An 18,331-nucleotide genomic window follows, 5' to 3' on the forward strand; every position below is an offset into this window, starting at 1 on the left:
CTAGTCCTAATTCTCCTTGGACATCCATTTTTCTGGTTTTTGTTTTCATTTAAGAAATAACTGGTAAAATATATCTATAACATAAAATCAAGCATCATAGCCATTTTGAAGTGCAGAGTTCTGTGGCAGTCAGTCCATCTGCATATCAGGCAGCCATGGCCACCGCGCTCTCCTGCACATCTTCCTCCTCCCCAGTGAGAACTTTGTCCCCACTAAGCACCACCGCCCATTTCTCCTTCCCAGCCCCTGGTGGCCCCCACTTCTACTTTGTCTCTGTGATTCTGACTACCCCAGGTACCTCACATCAGTGGCATCACACAGTATTTGTTTGTGTGCCTGGCCTGTGTCACGCAGCACAGTGTCCCTGAGGTCTGTCCGTGTTGTAGCACACTTTGGACTCTCCTTCCTCTCCAGGGCTGAGTACTGTTTCCCTGCAGACCTAGAGCACATTCTGTTTCTCCGCTAGTCCGTGCTGTCACCCTCGGCTGTTGTGAACACTGCTGCCGTGAACACTGCTGCCATGAACACGGGTGTGCAGGGTGCCTGTTTTCCATTCTGTCCAGTCTTGTGGTCACAGGCGCTCCCAGGCCCTCCCGTCCATCTGTTTGGCGTCACTTTTAGGCTGGAATGGAAGCCCCCGCCACTGCACTCCAGCCTGGGTGACAGAATGAGACCCTGTCTCCAAAAAAACCAGAACCAATATGTTTGGCACAAAATGCCCTTATGTCACTTGTTGGAGGGGGGATATAGGAGTAAAGTGACTCTTCCCCGTCTATGTACAGCATTTGGGCATCCAGCAAAGAGAGCCTTCCCTTGACAGAACAGATGCCCCACCTTTCTGGTGGCCAGGGGACAGCCTGCCTCTCCTTTCCCTCCTGCCCACCAGCTAAGTGCCTGTCTTCCAGGATGGTAACCAGGCTCTGCCGTAGGAGGCCAGGTGGCAGTGGCCTTGGGCTATGTCACCAGTCTCCAGCCTGACCACAAAGGGAGGGGCCCTGGGGGAGGTGCAGCTGGGGGACAGGTTCCACTGTGGGAGTCAGAAAACTTGTTGGTTCCCCACACACCATGGCATTGACTGTTTTGTTTTAAGGAAACATACTCCAGATCATAAGCGTCGCTGTCTGTGAGTCAGCGAATTGCATGTGCACGTATTCATCATGTGGCGCTTTTCCCTCTGCATGTCACATCTTTGGGGTCATGGTGGAGTGCCTGTCGGGGGTGGCGGGAACGTGTGCTGACCTGGCCATGTCTGCTTAGATCTGCAGCCTCATGAGAGGGGGCATTGCTGAGCGAGGGGGCGTCCGTGTGGGCCACCGCATCATCGAGATCAACGGGCAGAGCGTGGTGGCCACAGCCCATGAGAAGATAGTCCAAGCTCTGTCCAACTCGGTCGGAGAGGTAAGCAGGGACTTTGGGTGTGCCTCTGCATGCCGGTGCCCACGTGCTCCCGCCTGCCCTCCATGAGCCTCCTCCGCTCCAGAGGACACAGGGCGTCTGAAGGTCAGCCAGGCTGTGTCTCCCACCGGGGCTGCTGTGACAAGGGTGAATGGAGCGGCAGGTGATTTGGGTCCCTCCCAGTCTGGCTCTAACTGAGCAGCCGGGAGGGCACAGGCTGCTGGGGGTGCTCCCTGGACACTACTTTTGGGACTGGACCTGTACGTCCAGTTCAGAAGCTCTGCAGAGCACACAGCCATGGCCACCCTGGCAGGCTTGCCTCTCTACCCCTGCCGGCCATCCCCTCCCACAGCCAGGCTGCTTGCCCTGTCCCACTTCACTGGCTGAACACCCCGCAGTCCAGTTCTTTCTGGCGTCGTTTCCACGGCAGTGCGAGGATGGTGTGGGGGAGGTGCAGGTTTTCCTCCAGAGCTCACAAGGCGGCAGGACCATTGGGAGGGGAGATGGTGCTGCGGGGGTGGCACGTATACCGGGGGAGGCCTGGACAGTGCGCTGCGGGTGTGCGTGTGTGTGTGTGTAGTGTGAGCGGGTGTGGGTGTGTGCATGTGGACGTGTGAGAGCATGGGTGTGTGTGGGATGTGATGTATGAGTGTGGGTAAGTGGGCAGGTGTGGGAAATGAGTGTGTGCGTGCACATGTGGGTGTGTAGGGGTGCATGAGTGGGTGGGTGTGGGTGTGTGGCTGTGTGAATGTACCTGAGAGTGTGCATGTGGAGGAGTGTGTGTGTGGGGGTGAGTGTATGTGGATGTACGTGTGTGTGAGAGCATGGGGTGTGTAGGAGTGCGAGTGTGGGTGTGTGCAGGGGTGTGTGGCTGTGGGCGTGTGTGAGCATGGGGTGTCGAGCATGAGTGTGTATGTGTGCGGGACTGTGGCTGTGGGTCTGTGAGTGGGTGTGAGGCATGGGGGTGTGGAGGAGAGTGTGAGTGGGGGTGTGTGTGTGGGTGGGGGGTGTGTGAAGGGGTGTTCAGCGCTAGGGGGCTGCAGGCTCTCTGGGAAGCGTGGTGGCCACACGAGGCGGGAGGCTGAGAGCTGAGGAGCCTGGCCTGCAGAGGGGCCTGCTGGGGACCAGGTCGGGAGTTTGGGTCTGGGGACAGCAGCGGCAGGCCGGGCGGTCTGTGGTGCTCCCCCTGGTGGCTCTGTGAGGCTGAGTGCGTGGAGACCATCCTTGCAGCCTGTGGGGTGGATGGGTGGGTGGAGGGATCTCTAGTTCCTGTTCTTCGGATGAGGTCTCCCGGAGCCACATGGGCACACTTGTATTTTGTGCACTGCAGGGTCGGCTGGGAGCTGGGAGGCCTGTTTTCCCTGGACTGGTGGGGGCAGGGGTCTGGCTTAGGAGGAGGAGGGGCCAGGCGGACACCAGCCTCCCTTTGATGGCTTCAAAGAAAGGAAAAGCCAGTGTTCCCAAGTAGATGCTTTGAAGCGGCCGCTCCCACGGCCATGAGCCCCACACCTGTGAGGAAATCCACCCGTGGAGGAGCGGGCGGGAGAACGGGGAAGAGGCAGGAGGCGGCCGGGGCTTTGGAATCCTTTCAGCCCTGTCGAGGTCATGGTGCCTGTTTCCAGCACCTCTGAGCCCACGCAGAACATGAGTCACTGACAAACAAGGCTTGCCGTTGGGAGGGGCCTCGGGGTGGGTTTCCGGTTGAGGAACGCCGGGGAATAGACTGATGGAGGAAGCCCGTGCCGGGGGCAGGAGCAGCGGAAACCTACACTGGCCACACAGATCCCGGCGGGGGAGGGCGGGCAACACTTCAGAAGCAGAGCTGCGCGATGTGGCTTTCTGGGCTGCTCAGCCCAGGGCCCGAGACCTGCTTGCTTGAGGAGGAGCAGATGCACGGCGGCTGTACCCCGTGGGGAGGCCTGCGGCAGCCGACCCTGATAGTGCGAGGGCCCCCATCCCGAGGCCGCAGCCCAGCACAGTCCGGGGCAGGACAGGGGAGAGCGTCGTGCTCAGGGGAGGAGAAGTGGGCAGCAGAGCTCCCCTTCTGTTCTTGAAGCAGCCGTTTGGAGTCTGCTCCTTCCCAGTGTCGCCAGAGAAGGATTACAAGGCGTGCCACTCACACGGTTGGTCTCCCTGGGGCGGTCTGAGGCCTTGCTTGTATACCCAGCTCCTTTGGAGTCAGGGCTCGAGGTCAGGCCCCAAAGGGTCATTTGCTCACCGAACCCCAAAGGCTAAGGACTTGAGGTGCCCTGCGCCCCAGCGAGCCTGTTCTCAGCCCCCAGCACACTTGCCTGGCCGGTGTGTGTTTTGTAAGAAGGGGTGTGTGTGTCTTCCCCCGTTGGTCTCCTCCTCACTGAAGCAGAGTGCACCCCTCGCAGTTTCTGCCGAGGCCTGGCCAGCCCCAGTGGATGGGCAAACTGTTGTCACCACTAGAAATCCAATTTCTCACCCCCCAGGTGTCAGCTGGACTGGAAGCAAAACTAGCACTCAACCGTGTTGACTCCTCTGGAGCCAGGGGTGGGGGCCCGGAGTCTCAGTCTGCTGCATCTGGAAGGCATCATTCATAAGTGCCCCCAGGCCTGGGCAGGCTGGCCTTCCTCCTTCACTCTAGGAGATGGGCATTTGAAGCAGAACTCTTGGGGGGTTTGCCTCTGTCCTTTGCTTTCACCTGATTGTGGGAGGGCAGCGGCTCAGCCTTCTGTCTCTGTCCGCAGATCCACATGAAGACCATGCCCGCTGCCATGTTCAGGCTCCTCACGGGTCAGGAGACCCCGCTGTACATCTAGGTGCCCCCAGCCTGGCCACGCAGCCTGGACACCGGGCAGGGCCGCCTGGGCTCAGAGGAGCTGGGAGCTGGGCCACAGACTTGACCCCGACACCACAGCCCAGCCACAGACGCTGGCTGCCCAAAGGGTGTGCCCTCACCACCCACTTGATTTTTTTGTTTTCATTTTGCCAAAAAGGGGTATGTCTTTATCAAAGGAGAGTCACAGAACAAATGTTTGTAAAGCGTTCAAGTATTTTGCCACGTTCTGGACTGTCTTCTCCCTGCACCAGCCAGGGTGTGTCTCGGTAGCTGTGCGTGGTGTGGAGTGTGTGTCTTTCCTCCCTGAAGCTGTGCGGAGCCAACTGGCGCCTCCGAGGGACGTGGCTCCCGGGGCAGGGCAGCCGTCACCCCTGCCTCCTGCCCCCTTGGCTGGGATGTCTGGGGTCCTGTGGGGCCCCCGCAATGGTCCCAAACAGCTGCCTCTGCCACTGACTGCAGGGACATGGGCAGCCCGGCTCCCAGGACATGACTTGTAATGAAAGGTTGGGGACATGTGATTGATTGATTGATTGTAAATAAAGGATGATGGCCACAACATGAAAACTCCCTATTTATTTAGATATTATTACTGTTTGTTTGGACTTTTATTTTGGCAGGCTGCTTTTCAGACTGTAGGGTTTTCCAATGTGACCAGTGACCACACCTGCCTCTCCCGTCATCTCTTCTGGGCACCCTCCCACCCGGCTGTATCCCCGGGCAGGGCTCCCACAGAGACAAGGAGGGCACAGGCGTCTGCCCCCTCTTTAAAATCGATCTACACACATCCACACACATGCTCCCCCGAGGAAACGAAACCCGCTCTAGAAAACGCGACCTCGGCCGCGCCTAAGGCAGCCAGCCGTGAGTGCAGACCCCTTGGCCAGCGTGGCACGGCGGCCCTGAGCAGTAGTGGCATGTGTGTAGATCAAGTCAGATCTAGTCCAGCTTGGTTCATTAGCGATCCATGTAATCTGATGTCATCTTGTCTCGAAGTCTCTTTTTTTGGCCCAGGCCTTGAAGAATACACTGTGACTTAAGAAGCCTTACCACGCAGTAACTAAAGCTTTAGGATGACTGTATTCGAGGAGTGCCGTGTGTTGCATGCAGCTACCCGTAGGAAGACTTCGCGCATATCACTAATAAACCTGAAGTCGTGATGAAAAGCCGTGTGTGTGACTGGTCTGTTACCTGAGCGGCGGGTGCCTGCCTGTCCTCTCATTCACAGCTTGGATGCGGCTCTGCAAATTCACTATGCTGTGGCAGCTGCGGCTGCTCTGTGCTCCTCCTGGATCCTGAAACTTGGAAGCTGTCACTAATGAGTTCGGTGGGTGGGCGCTCTGGGCATCAGGTGTCAGCTGGGCAATGCCCCGCTGCAACTGGAGGTGCCAGCAATGCTGCCAGGTCACAGGGTCAGCGACAGGTTCTTGACCCACTTGCCCCAGTGGGGAGACACGTCCGCAGAGCACTGACTAATGGAATCAGGGAGCCTTGGGCTTCTTCAGATTTCAACGTGAATGGCCCCTGGGAAAGGTGTGAATGCGTGTGCGTGTGTAAAAGCTGGACTGCCCATCCCAGCACCCTGTCTGCACCCTGTGGGTCCTTTGCAGCCTGTCTGTCTAGAGTGACAATTCTGGCAGCTCTGCCAGCACTTACCTTTCTTCATGGCCACCGTTCTGGTATCACCTGGTGTGGGAAAGCCAGGTAGCAAGCATGGGCTTTGGTCAGAGGTGGGGGCCTGGTGTCCAGCAGGGTTAGGCCGTGGGTCTTGGATGGGCAGGAGCCTTCCTCTCTGGCCTGCCCACAGCAGCATGAGCTCCACGCTGTGGGCACTGACAACCTTCAGGGCCCAGGATTCTTGGAGAACTGCAGAGTAAGGAGAAGACTTACTCTCACCTGGCCGCCCAGAGGGTGTGGGCCAAGGGCTTGCCTCAGTGTGACCTTGGCCATCAGGGGCATATGAAAGAGACAGACAGCCTTTCAAGGCGCACTCCAGCTTCGTGCCTCCCTCTTCCCAGAAAGTATACATGGTAGAGGCAAAGAAAGCTGTTCCGTAGGAGACTGTCACAGAGAGCGCTGTGTATATGCCGAAATGTATATGCACTCGCTCTGAATATGCTGAAGAATGAAAAGTAAATACAATTCTTGACCTGGCCAACAAACAAGAATGCCAGGGATGGCCACATCCTTGGGGAATGAAAAGAAATGTCGCCTGAGTCAAAGCTGGAGGGAACGGGATTCCACTCAGGAGGCCAAGGGGGACATTCCTGCCATGCCCAGGACAAGGCAGGGAAGCAGGTCCCAGGGAGAGAGCCCTGGCTAGCTAAGGACATGCAGGTAGGACTCCCACCAAATCATACACATCTTTTAAAAACCTGTATTTAAGGAAAAATTTGAGCCATGGCCTGCATTCCTCCCAGCAGCCCTTGGAGGCCATGTCCATGGAGGGGCTGCCATGGCCAGCGTGGGTGGGCCTGTGTGTGTCCAGGCCCTGGCCCTCCCCACTCTGCCCTGGAGTTGACCCTCTCCGGAAGGCTCCTGGAAGCACAGCTGAGTGGCATGGGTATCTCAGGCTCCCCGGCTGGCTGCTGCAAGGTCCTCTCAGGACCCTGCCCCTGGCCAGTGGTGCACACAGGCTCTCAGCCTGCCTCTGTCCCAGTTAGACCTCAGAGACACAGAGGCCAGAAATACTTTTTATTAAAACACGGATCATTATTAAAACACCTTGAGGTACATTAAATAAATACAGCCTTTCCAGTTGTACAAACAGGTCTCTGGTGGCTTGAAAACAATTTCCTATAAATTCTGCCTTAGCAGCCTCTGAGAGTCAGCATGGGTGGGGAGAAGCATCTGTGTGTAGCGAGCTTTCTGTGGCCTGGTGTGTTACAAGCATTTAATGTGGATCCTCATCTCCAGCCAAGGGAGACCTGAAGTTCTTGCGGATGATCCTCCCCCTTCTCCAATCTTGCTTGCCATGGAGTTGGGGCCCAGGTTCTCCCCACTCAGCAACCTCGTGCCCCCCAGGCTGGGGTCAATGCTGGTGTCACAGCAGGTGCCAACCCCCTTTGGGTCTCCGGGGAGGGCAGGGGATGCCCGGGGCCCAGCTGAGCTGGAGAAGGAGCACGTCACCCCCAAAGCAGCCATAGCTGGCCCATTTCAGATCCCAGACGGAGCATGATTGGAGCGGCGGAAGGACGCATAGGGAGGGGAAGCAGCCAGCTTTCTCCTTGGCTGTGAGCCGACGTGCAGCCTGGGGCCTGGGCTCTTGCTGCTGGTACCCGGATGCTGTGGAGCCAGGGCCACGGGCACCACAGCTGCTGGGTCAAGTTGCCAGCACATTCCCTAGTCTACCAGCACCTCTCTCTTCTGGGGACCTTCCCAGGAAGCCCAGAACCTGGACCCTCCTAGAGCCCATGAGTGGCCCTGAGCAGCTGGGCTGATGGGGGCACCCCACCCCGTCCCCGACTGCCTCATTTCGAAGGGGCAGAAGGTTCCAGCCCAGCGGCATCAAGTTGGGTACAGTTTCCATATCCACAAAACAGAGCTGCCACCAGCGCAAACCCAGAGCTGGGTGAGGGTGGGGTCCAGGTGACAGGCCCGCAGGGAGGCACTGCTGGGACAGGAGCCCCATTGGCCATTGGGACTGGGCCCTGCTGCAGAGAAGGGAAGGATGCTGAGCAGCAGGCTGGGGGGTCCAGTAGGCCTCCACCCCGGCTGCATGAGGAAAACACCCCAGAGGCCGAGTCCACTGGGTGGCTGGTGGTCTTGGCCTCGCTGGAATTGCAGCCATGTCTGAGGACTGCAGCTCTAGCCCACCCAAGGGCTCGGCCCAGGGACAATGCTGTGTGAACCCCCAAGCCCTAGCGGGGACCCCCCAAGCAGGTGAAACCCCTGCGGCGTGGCCCCAACACACCTCAGAGACAGTGGAGATTCGGAGGCCAGGGCGTCAGGCGTGGCTGAAGCTCAGCTCCAGGGCGGCCATTCTGAAAATCCACCAATTAATTTCACCTGCAAAGGGACTTGCCTTGAGGGAATTCAAAAGCCCCCACGTGAGGAAAATTAGAGAGAGATTTCCTATTTTATAGTCTGAATAAAGTGCTCATAAATTCATCTCTAGTACATCTCTCCTGGAAAAGTGCAAGTTGTCAACAAAAGGCCTGGTTTATGTGTTTTCAGCTCTCTAAAGCAATCAAAGCCTTTTCAGCCGACCACAGCTGGGGGAGTCCTCCACCGCAGCCCCCAGGGCAGGGATAAAGGACTGGAGGAAGGCTCTGGGCACCTGGACTGGAACCCCACCCCCTTTCCAGCTTCCAGCCACACAGACGCTCCCCAGCAGACTGGCCACAGTGGTGTTGGGGAATTGGGGGAGCTCAAGGACAAGCCCCACAAAGCCGAGGGAAGAGCAGCGTGAGCCCCCTGCCCTGGCACCCAGGAGTGGAAGGCACCCTCTGGTCCCCCTATGCCCCCATGCCAGGCTCATGGGCTCTCTGGGGAGACCTCGGGCGCTAGGCTGTTTTGTTCACCGCAGGGCCCACCCAACGCAGCTCAGGGGCTGCTGCTGCTAGTGGCCCTGAACAGGTATTTCCATCACTGCAGAAAGTTCTTGTGGATGGCGCTGTTCCACGGCCATTGTTGGGAGCAGCTGCCACTGATGCCACCAGAAAACAAGGGGATGGGGGCCAAGAAAGTCCAAGGCCCCCAGGCTGTCCCCAACCTGGGCGAGTCTGCTTCTCCATAAGCAGGACGGCGGGTGTCTGCTTCCCTTTTTGCGTGGGTTTGTAAGTGGTTTATGATCCTCCTGCGCAGGTGTGTCTGCTGCCGCATGCCCAGGGGAAGGTCAGCTCTGGGTCAAAGGGACCTGCTTTATCAGGAGGGGCTACTTCCCAGAGAAACTGGCCTCTCTCCCGCAGAACTGTGACCCACTGAGCTCAATCAGGTGAGCTCAGACACAAAGGAGCTGGGAATCGGCGCTTTTGTTACAGATCAAACAACTGCTCCAGGGAGAGGACGGGAGCCTGGAGAAAGGGGGCCCACGAAGAGGTGGGGGAGGCACCCCACGGAGGGAGGCTGAGCTCGAGGCCCAGGAGATGGTGGGTTCCTCCAACCCCCGCAACACTGGCCTGTCCCCTGGGGTGGCCGGGCTATGGCAGAGGCCCTCACTGTACACTTGTTTGCACAATAGCCCTGTGGACAGAAAGTTGGGCCCAGGCTGCCATCTGTGCTAACACTACCTATTTCCTTTCATAGGAAATAGGCTAGAGTGTGATGAACATTTAATGACAGAGCCATCGAGCCACATGAGAAAATGTCTCATGACTCAGTGTCACCCTCTGTCCACTGAACACTAAGTTAAATGGGGGATGGGAGACTTCCTGCTTTGGATGGCCCTGGTTTTGGAGATACTTTCAGTCTTTAGGTGACATAAGTGTTGCCTGTTGCTGTATTCACATTTGTGCAACGCTGCTCAGTTCAAGGTGCTGCACGCCAGATAAAACCAGAGAGTTCACTGTGGACGTGAGAGTCATCTTTCCAAATTACTGGGCTAGGCAGGAAATGCAATCCCCAAGGAGACACTGCTCGGCTCCCCTCGAGAGAGGGGGTAACAGTTCCCTGCCCACGCCACCCCCAGATCATCCTGGGTGTCCCCCCCACATTTGTCCTCAGCCAAGCTGGGCCTGAAGGCCTCTTTGTCAGGCATGATGGCTTCTGCCAAGAATATCTGTGGCGCCAGGCGTTGGTGTCCACGGTCAGAAATGTGGCTCCTTCATACCTGGTCCAGAACGCCAGCGCCGAAGCCGGCCTCCTCCTCGAGGCGCTCCTCGCTGGTGACAGCCAAGCGCATGGCACCCACCATGTGCTGTGCCTCGGTGGGGAGGGCACAGTGTGAGTGTTCCAAAAACTTGGCCACCAAAACCCTGGCGTCCGCATAGGTCTTGCTGTCCACTAAAGAGCGTGGCCGCTCTTTGGAGGCTGCCGGGAAGGGCTCTGGTGTTGGCCGTCGGTCAATCTTCCAGGTATCTGGGTCCCCCGCTGGTGAAAGCTGGGCCCGACAGGCAGCCGTGGCAGAGCGAGACATGGAAGCTAAAAATCAAGGGCAAAAATGCAATTCGAAACTCACTGAAATAAGAAGTTAACTCAAATGCAAAGAAAAGCCTGCTCCCGGGAGGAGCCTCCTGCTGGGGTTTCTGTGTTCCTGGGGCTGGCGCTATGGGCACCTGCTGTCCCCATCCCTCCTCTCCTTCGCAACCCCAAGCTGAGCTAGTGTCAACCTCCAGGGGCTGCAGCCTCCAGGAGCGAAGGCCTGGGGGGAAGGGCCACAGCAGCAGGCAGGGACCAACTTCCGCCCTCTGCTAGAATCCCGAGGGCACAGGGACTGGTCCTTCCCAGTCTTCTCGCCTCCACGACCTTTGCCCCTTTGGGTCTGATCTCTTGCTGGGGCAGAATCATGGCATCTAGAGACAGGGTCTGCCTTAAGATCAGAACTGGGGGTGGCAGAGGGAACATGAGATGCCCCCATCATGCCAGGTGCAGGCAGCCACCACCCAGTGCCCTGCTCCACTGCCTGCCAGGCCAGAGGCTGGGGACCTGGCTCCAGCTCCCCACAGGGCTGACAGCCTCTCTGCATGATCCACAGGCTGGACACTGGGCTGAGGGTCCCTCTAAGAAGGCCAGCTCTGGGCAGTCAGTGGCGAGGGACGCCAACAAGGACCAGCGAAGGCCCGGCTTGTCCAGCCTGAGCTTCACGCCACACAAAGTTGGCACATTCTGGGTGGTCTGTTCTGGTGTCTTGTTTGGCGGCAACTGGAAAGCCTAGCAATTAAACATGAGAAATTAAGAAACTCCCAGGTGGGGCCCATCTACCCCAGATGAAATCTCATAAAGTGGGCTGAGCAGTCACACGTGTGTTCAATTAGTGCTAGCCCTTGATAGAAGCCCACCAAGAGAGAAAGGAAGAGAAAGGCCCTCAAAGCCAGAGAGTGGGCAGCCCCCATTCCCAGGGATGGGGTGAGGAGCTGCATTTGGAAACAATGTAGCCAAGGACCCACCAACACCCGCCCCACCTCCCAGCAGGCGCAGTCAAAGCGCTTTAGAAAAGAAGCGTCTCACCGCTCCCAGGCACAGCCTCGGATAGTACCGCTTCCAGGTCCTGGCTACACAACGGCCTGTGTGAAGAGGCATCGCCTTAACCAGAAGGAGAATTCAGTGAACACATGAAAGGAAAAAGGAATTCCTGAGAAAGCTTTCATAACCCACCTGCGACTAAGACATTTTAGATGGCGAGCAAGCAGGAGAAACCTGCTGAGCTGACGCCCACCCAGCGGCAGATCAGACAGGAACCGCCCTGCAGCTGGCCAGGCCTGCCGTGGGTCAAGTGGTGTCCCAGGTCCCACCCCGACACAGTGCAATGGGCCAGTGGCTCAAAGAAAGCCCAGCACCCTTCATGGGAATACCCACCCACACCTGAAGGGCTCCAGGCACCCCGGAAGACACATGCCTGTGGCGTGCAGATCAGCCTAGCCAAGAGGGGACAGAGGTGTCAGGTGGGTGTGTGGGTGCCGAGGTGTGAATTTCACTGAAGGGGACAGGCCAAACAAAGCCATCAGGGGGCCACAGAGTGGACCTATGAGCCCCTCCAAGTACAGGGCATCCTCCTCCAAACCTCAGTGAGTGAATGTGAGCATGGTGGAGAGAGGTTCCGGAGCTCTGAAGAAACCAGCAGAGGGGGGTGTTTCAGAAGGTTCGACGGGACTCTCTCCCTGTGAGCCGGCAATGGGGTGCAGGAAGGAGGAATACAGAGATTACCCAAGCTAGGGAGTCCACACGTGCCAAACCTGGTATTTCCACCAGGAGGGCACCTCCAGGCAACTGGCCACTGCGGGCCCTGGTTCCTTTCAGGGACTCGGTTCCGGGCTCCAGTAGGGGGGACCATCAAGGGGAGACTGAGCCGGGACCCACTGCGCCCTCTTCAGGGTTCCTGCACTTCCACTTCATGAAAAGTCCCCACAGCAATGGCATGGAGGTCAAAGGTCCACCAATCTTTATTGGCAGAAACTGTGCCTCCTCTCAAAAGACAGCGATGAGGCCTGGGTGTGAGTTCTCCAGCGCCGGGGGTGCCCAAGACTCCCGGGGAGCTAGTGTGAAATGCAAATTCCTGGGCTGCTGGCCACAGGGACCCGGTGCCAGGTCCTAGACTCCAGGGCACTGCCCGCGGACACAGTCGCATGGGGGCGATTTTCGAAAGCTCTGGGCTGTGTGGAGAACCAAGCTGCCTGGGAAATGCTGCTGAAAACGCACCTGTGTCTGCCTGGGGCGGCTCCAGCTGATGACACCCCCATACCCAGAGCTATTGTCGGGGGTCATCTGTCCTGCGCCAGACTCTAGGCTTTTTCTGAGCCCTGGAGCACGTGTGCAGCACTCACAGCTAATGTCCTGGACTGGGCCCTGGGCCCCTTGAATCCTTCCTCCCCTGCCAGAGTGACAAGCCTGGTGGGCTGCAGAGGGGCCCACAGGCTGCTCCCCACCCACCCCTCGCTCAGGGGTCATCAAGACCACACTCCCAGTGTGGCCCCAGACAGGATTTGCAGGGCCGGGCCTCCACTCTCAGGGGTCACTGAGACCTGCAGCATCCAGGGAAAGCTGGCCACACTCTGGGGACATGGGTGAGCCTGCCCAGCCTACCTGCCATGCCAGATATGGACAAGGTGGGGTCGCTGGTGGAGCGGGACACACGCCCGGGACCTGGCTGCACCTGTGAGCCCATGCCAGGATCCTCTGGAGACACGCAGCCAGGGCGAAGGGCAGGTTCGGAGGGTGCTGGGGCGCCCACAGGGCCATCGGGGGATGGGCTGGAACCTGGCGTAGCAGTGCCCTCGGACACCAGGAGGCTTGTGCTGTCAGCTGGTACTGCAAGAGAAGGGACATGGCATTAGAGCGGGCGACTGCAGGGGACACTGGCGTGGGACAGGGCCTGCCCCTCAAACTCCAGACCTAGATGAACTCTGAAACACTGGGGGTGCAGAAACACTGAATAAGATTGACAAATGCTGCTCTATGCTGTTGAAAGTTGGGGGCACCAGATGAGCTCCCAGAAATCATTCCAGGAATGGCATGGGTCGGGGGCTTAGACCCTTCACACTACACAAGAGACTAAAAGTCAGAAATCAGATGATTTGGTCACAATACGCTTCGGTCTGGGTGAACAGGGCCAGTGCAGGGGTACACAGCAGCTCCGAGGGACATCAAGGCATCCCCACCAGGTCCCGGTGGGCCTGAGATCTGGCCCGCCCTTGCAGGGGTGCAGCCCCGGGCCTGGAGTGCAGCCAGACAGGGTGGTGCAGGCAGGTGGGATAAACTCCGCCCACCAGACACTGGCCTTGGCTCTCAGCGTGTGGACACCAGGCCAGCAGCAGCAGCAGCCTTGCCCTGGGAACGAGCTGGGAATGCAGACTCTCAGCTGGACCCCAGACCCATGGAAGCAGAGACCCTGGTGCCGGGCCCAGCCACCGGGGTTGGAGCGAGCCCTCTAGGGAATTCTGACGCCCTCCAAACTGTAAGAACTGCTGGTCTGGACCAGGATGCTGGTCAGGGCTGGGCTCCTGCCAGGAACCACTCTATGGGGGCTGGATTGGAGTCTGTTTTAATGCCATCTCCACGGGGTCTGCATGTACGTGACAGTGTGATAAGCTGCTCCTGCACTCTCCCTTCCAATCACCAGTTGCCCTCAGAGGCCCCTCCTGGCGCTGGAGTGGAGTTGCCTGCATGGGGGACACTTCATAGATCACGGAAGCCTGAACTCCTCCAGGCGTGGGGGCTTCAGGTCTGTTCCTGCCATCCCTTTCTGTTTTTCCCTGTGTCTGTGAGCTTGCCCATGGGCAACAGGCTTTTCAGGCCACCTCCCACTTCATCCTCACTGCCCATCTGTGAGGCAGCCCCAGGTTACCTCCACCCTACAGCTGCAGAAATGGGCTTAGACAGGGAAGGGTTGAGGGTCACACAGCCACCAAGGTGGTCCTCTACTCAGGAGAGTCCTGACCCCTGTACCCCAGCAGAAGCCTGGGTGCTGGAAGCTCTGCTGGTCCCTGGGTCAGCTGTAGAGTTCACTGCCCAGGTCCCAGGAGGGAGGAAGATCCAGCCCTGCTGAATTCTGGGCGAGGAGCACCCCTGTCTATTTCCGCCTGCCCTGAGATGGGAAACAGGAAGGGGCTCCGGTAGCACCAGCCCCCCTGAGCCCAAACCCTGGAATGCTGCAGGTGTGGCCGCCCTGTGACAGTGGCTGAGATACACTGTACCCTGGGTTGGCCCTGGGAATGTCACTGAACACCTTCTTGAACAGCCTCTGATGGCTTGGAGTGACCAAAGGAAGGAAAAGATTGCTTCCAAATCCCACAACTGCAAAGACGTTGCGCTCTACAACCCCAAGTGGCCTCCCAGAAAGACGGCCCTTTCCTGTTTCTCTTAGACGTTGAGTGAGTTCAGCAGGGGACAGAGCACCCTGGCACGATCATGCTGGCCCTCTGTGGGATCGCATGAGTTATCTAACTTTGTTCTCCAAATAAGCCAGCCCATGTGATCCCTCACAGGGGCCTCAAGACGGTGGCTCTCTGGCTCGCCTGGCCTCCGTGCCCTTGCTCCCTCTGATGCTAAGGGCCCTTCTGCTTTCCTGGAGCCTTAGACCACCTCCCCCGCCCCGGCTCTGCACGTGACTTCCACCCTCTGTGTTTGGGGATTTGACCCTTGCACACATGTCCTTCAATGCCCTCAAGGACATGACTTCCATGCGCCCTCCTGCCAGCCGCCCAGCCCAGCCACCTTCTTCAGAGAGAGGTGCCGTGTGGACATTCGCCCAGTAGGTACAACTTTGGCTCTGGAAAGGGGACCCTAGATGGAGTCGTGCTCTTCTTCAAATCCATACCCCTCAAGTGAGAAAGTGGGGCAGAGGGGGACAAGGTCTCCCCGGAGAGTGCGGGAGGTCTCCCGGGTATGCTGACTGTAGTGGATGCAGGCACGGGAAGAAATGTGGGGATGTACAGGGTATTTAATGGAAAACGCTGCTGCAAACTCCGGCCTCTTAAAGAGTAAGAAATGGAGGGAGGAGGAGGAAGAAGAGAAGAGAAGAGAATAGGACGAGGACGAAAAGAGACACCTTTGAAAACAGGAACACCCCACTTCAGGAGCTGAAAGAGGTAAGCTTACCTGGAGTGCTGAAGCCAGCACTGGTGTTTGGGTCCCCAGAGCTGGAGTCGGCCACCTGCTGATCTATACTTGTAACCTACAGTAAGAAACGGAAAGCGTCAAGGCGGGTCATCTGTGGGAACACAGCACAGCAGCCTCCAGTAGTGCAGGCGCTTAAACTTGTCTCCTGGTGGGAAGCGCTGAGAGACCTTCACCCACAGCTCCACTCTTCTCCCTACATTTATGAGGTGGGGTGTGAGGGTTCAAGTTGCCCTTGCCAAGGCCAAAGCCTAGTTTTCTTTTTTCTTCTTTTGAGACGGAGTCTTGCTCTGTTGCCCAGGCTGAAGTGCAATGGCATGATCTCAGCTCACTGCAACCTCCGCCACCCGGATTCAAGCGATTCTCCTGCTTCAGCCTCCTGAGTAGCTGGGATTACAGGTGTCCACCACTGTGCCCAGCCAGTTTTTTGTACTTTTAGTAGAGATGGGGTTTTGCCATCTTGGCCAGGCTGGTCTCAAACTCCTGACCTCAGGCGATCCGCCTGCTTCGGCCTCCCAAAGTGCTGGGATTACAAGGCGTGAGCCACCGTGCCTGGCCGAAAGCCTATTTTTCTGAACTTTTGCAATCAGAGAGCCTGGCAGGACCACAGAGCCACCTGAGCCTATGAGTTGCACGGTCATCAAGCTTTTGTGGCTTTTGAGTTCTTTTTCTTTTCTTTATTTATATATTTTAGAGACAAGGTCTCGCTCCATGGCCCAGGCTGGAGTGCAGTGGTGCAATCATAGCTGACTGCAGACTCAAACTCCCAGCCTCAGCCTTCCGAGTAGCTGGGATTACAGGCATGAGCTACCACGCCCTGCTTTTTTCAGCTTTCTTCTTGGATGTACTCCGCCTGGAGAGGCCTCGGAATAAGGGGAAGGCTATACCTCCTCTGCTCTCTGCCCCATCTTCGTGTTGCCCATTCTGCGTGGGCCATGGTTTCCACCTCACATTAGGGCCTCTCGGATGCGATGTTTGGATGTGATGCAAGCTATACACATGTTGCGTGGGCACCCCCATGCACCCCATGCTACCTCAGAAAACAATTTTTTGAATCCTTGTGTTATTTCAGAATTGCTTTGGGGATACACTTGCAAATAATGCGCTCCAGAGGAGACTGGGAAGGTGAGGGGGGCTCCTGCGACTTGGTCCGATTCCAGCTCAGGTAATTACATTTCTGCCTCCCTCATCTCCAGCCACTTCAATCAGATAGCTGGTCTCCTTCATCTCTCCTCTTCAACCAGGCTGACTCCAGGGTGGGGGTTGGGGCTGCAGCCTTCCCACCCACACAAAGGGTGTGAGCTGCCCCCACGGCGTGGGGCTTGAGAGGTGGTTCCGAGACAAAGACAAGATGGAGAGTTGCCCAAGTGCGTCCTTTGATCTCACTAAGATGCTTTCGCATAATACGGTCCATACTATTTTTCTTCCTTAGCCCTCTCATTCTGCTGGGAGGGAATCGGTGAGGGAGAATTCATCCCACCATCAGCACCCACCCGCTTTTTCAGTGAAGTCATTATGTGCCAATAACCAGTTCTGGAAATCTCTGTCCAGAACCTTCCACTGAATCACAAGGAGCGAACAATGTCCTAACGGTTTGTTTCATCCTGTGTCTCCCCTCCCGTATCTAACCCTCTCTCGGACTTGCTTTTCTTTTGGATCGTAGATGGGTGGTTAACTTAGAACTCCGCTGTCTAAAAGAAAACCTTCTGGTAATAAATAAATATAAATAAAACAAGAGAAAGAAAATACACAGTGGGACAAGGTCAGGAGGAAATTGGATTCACTTCATGTTGTGCAGAAGCATCACTCACTTCCCTCTGGCTCCCAGTCAGATTTGGTTTCCAGAGGAGGCAGCTCCTGGGAGCGTATCTATCGCCTCTCACAGAGTGTCAAGACTTTAAATGTGGCCCTTCCCTGATGTCAGAAGCCACCTTGCCACGCTAAGCCATGGGGAAAATAGCGGTTCCTTTCGTACAGCATTTTCGATGAACTATAATGGCAGTAGAAAAGGTTGGGGAAGAAATACATTTGTGGCATAGAATTTAAGTTGAAATTTGAGTTCAGCGAGGAAGCTCATAAACACAGCTCCTTGCAGAAGGAGAGCAGGGAGAGGGCTGTTGACAGGAGACGCTGCGGGATTCACTTCACCTGGGTCTTACTGGTTTGCAGATGTGCTATTCTGAACAGTCATCATAATTGGAAAATCAGTTGGCATTTCAACAAATAATTCAAATTGTATGAAGTTCAGTGGCTAAGACACTTGCATGGAAATTCTGCCCCATTCTGTAGTTTCCCACTCCTGGGTGAGGCCAACCATTAGAAGCAGATTTATGAAGAGCTCTTCGTTTGGGGCAATTCCAGCGATTATTGAAAATGTGAGTTAAAATTTCAGGCTGGTGGCTCAAGGCAAACTTTGAAGACACTTTGCTAACAGATTTTATATAGATCGTAAGTGTCAGGACCTGATGCCGCTCCTGGACTCTGCTGGTCCCTCTCCCTTCTCACGACTCCTTGTCTCGCACTCAGGTTCCCTTCCACCCGGCATGCTGCCACCAAATTAAACTCCTAAAGCACCACTGGGTCACACCCAAGACGCCAAACTCCTCGAGGGCACTTCTACAGTTTGACATCCAAGGTCATAAAATATCTGCCCAAACGATTTCAGCCCCGGGGTGCTGAAGCTCCCACAGCCAGGCTCCAGGCCGTCCTGCCATGCGCCTTAGCTGGTGCTGTGACCTTCACCTGCACCACCTCCCTCTCCTTCACACACCCCAGCCCCCCATCACCTCCCCTCCACACACACCCCAGCCCCCCACATCACCTCCCCCTCCTCCACACACACCAACCCCCAAATTGCCTCCCCCCTTCACACACTCCATCCCCCCACATCACCTCCCCCTCCTCCACACGCCCCAGCCCCCC

General features: G+C 57.0%; 2 protein-coding genes across 11 annotated transcripts in view; one reads left to right on the top strand and one right to left on the bottom strand.

Moving 5' to 3' along the window:
• Nucleotides 1–5,364, top strand: part of APBA2 (amyloid beta precursor protein binding family A member 2) — a 237,897-nt gene extending 232,533 nt beyond the window's left edge. For all 9 annotated transcript variants that reach the window (XM_032175896.1, XM_032175897.1, XM_058428014.1 and 6 more), the window contains 2 exons: nucleotides 1,258–1,398; nucleotides 4,110–5,364. In XM_032175896.1, coding sequence (XP_032031787.1) covers nucleotides 1,258–1,398; nucleotides 4,110–4,181 — 213 coding nt within the window. In that variant the 3' untranslated portion in view covers nucleotides 4,182–5,364. The remainder of the gene's footprint in view (nucleotides 1–1,257; nucleotides 1,399–4,109) is intronic.
• An 825-nt stretch (nucleotides 5,365–6,189) lies between these two features.
• The window catches only part of ENTREP2 (endosomal transmembrane epsin interactor 2), a 268,948-nt gene continuing 256,806 nt past the window's right edge, over nucleotides 6,190–18,331 (bottom strand). The window contains exons 7-11 of one of the 2 annotated variants that reach the window (XM_058428021.1): nucleotides 15,392–15,467; nucleotides 12,878–13,102; nucleotides 11,306–11,380; nucleotides 9,969–10,279; nucleotides 6,190–8,206 (exon numbers count right to left, since the gene is read on the bottom strand). In XM_058428021.1, coding sequence (XP_058284004.1) covers nucleotides 8,162–8,206; nucleotides 9,969–10,279; nucleotides 11,306–11,380; nucleotides 12,878–13,102; nucleotides 15,392–15,467 — 732 coding nt within the window. In that variant the 3' untranslated portion in view covers nucleotides 6,190–8,161. Of the gene's footprint in view, nucleotides 10,280–11,305; nucleotides 11,381–12,877; nucleotides 13,103–15,391; nucleotides 15,468–18,331 lie in introns of both variants that reach the window. The other variant, XM_032175903.2, reaches the window with a different exon arrangement.

This window comes from Hylobates moloch, unplaced genomic scaffold (assembly GCF_009828535.3).
Source record: "Hylobates moloch isolate HMO894 unplaced genomic scaffold, HMol_V3 SCAFFOLD_14, whole genome shotgun sequence".
Classification (NCBI taxonomy): Eukaryota; Metazoa; Chordata; class Mammalia; order Primates; family Hylobatidae; genus Hylobates; species Hylobates moloch.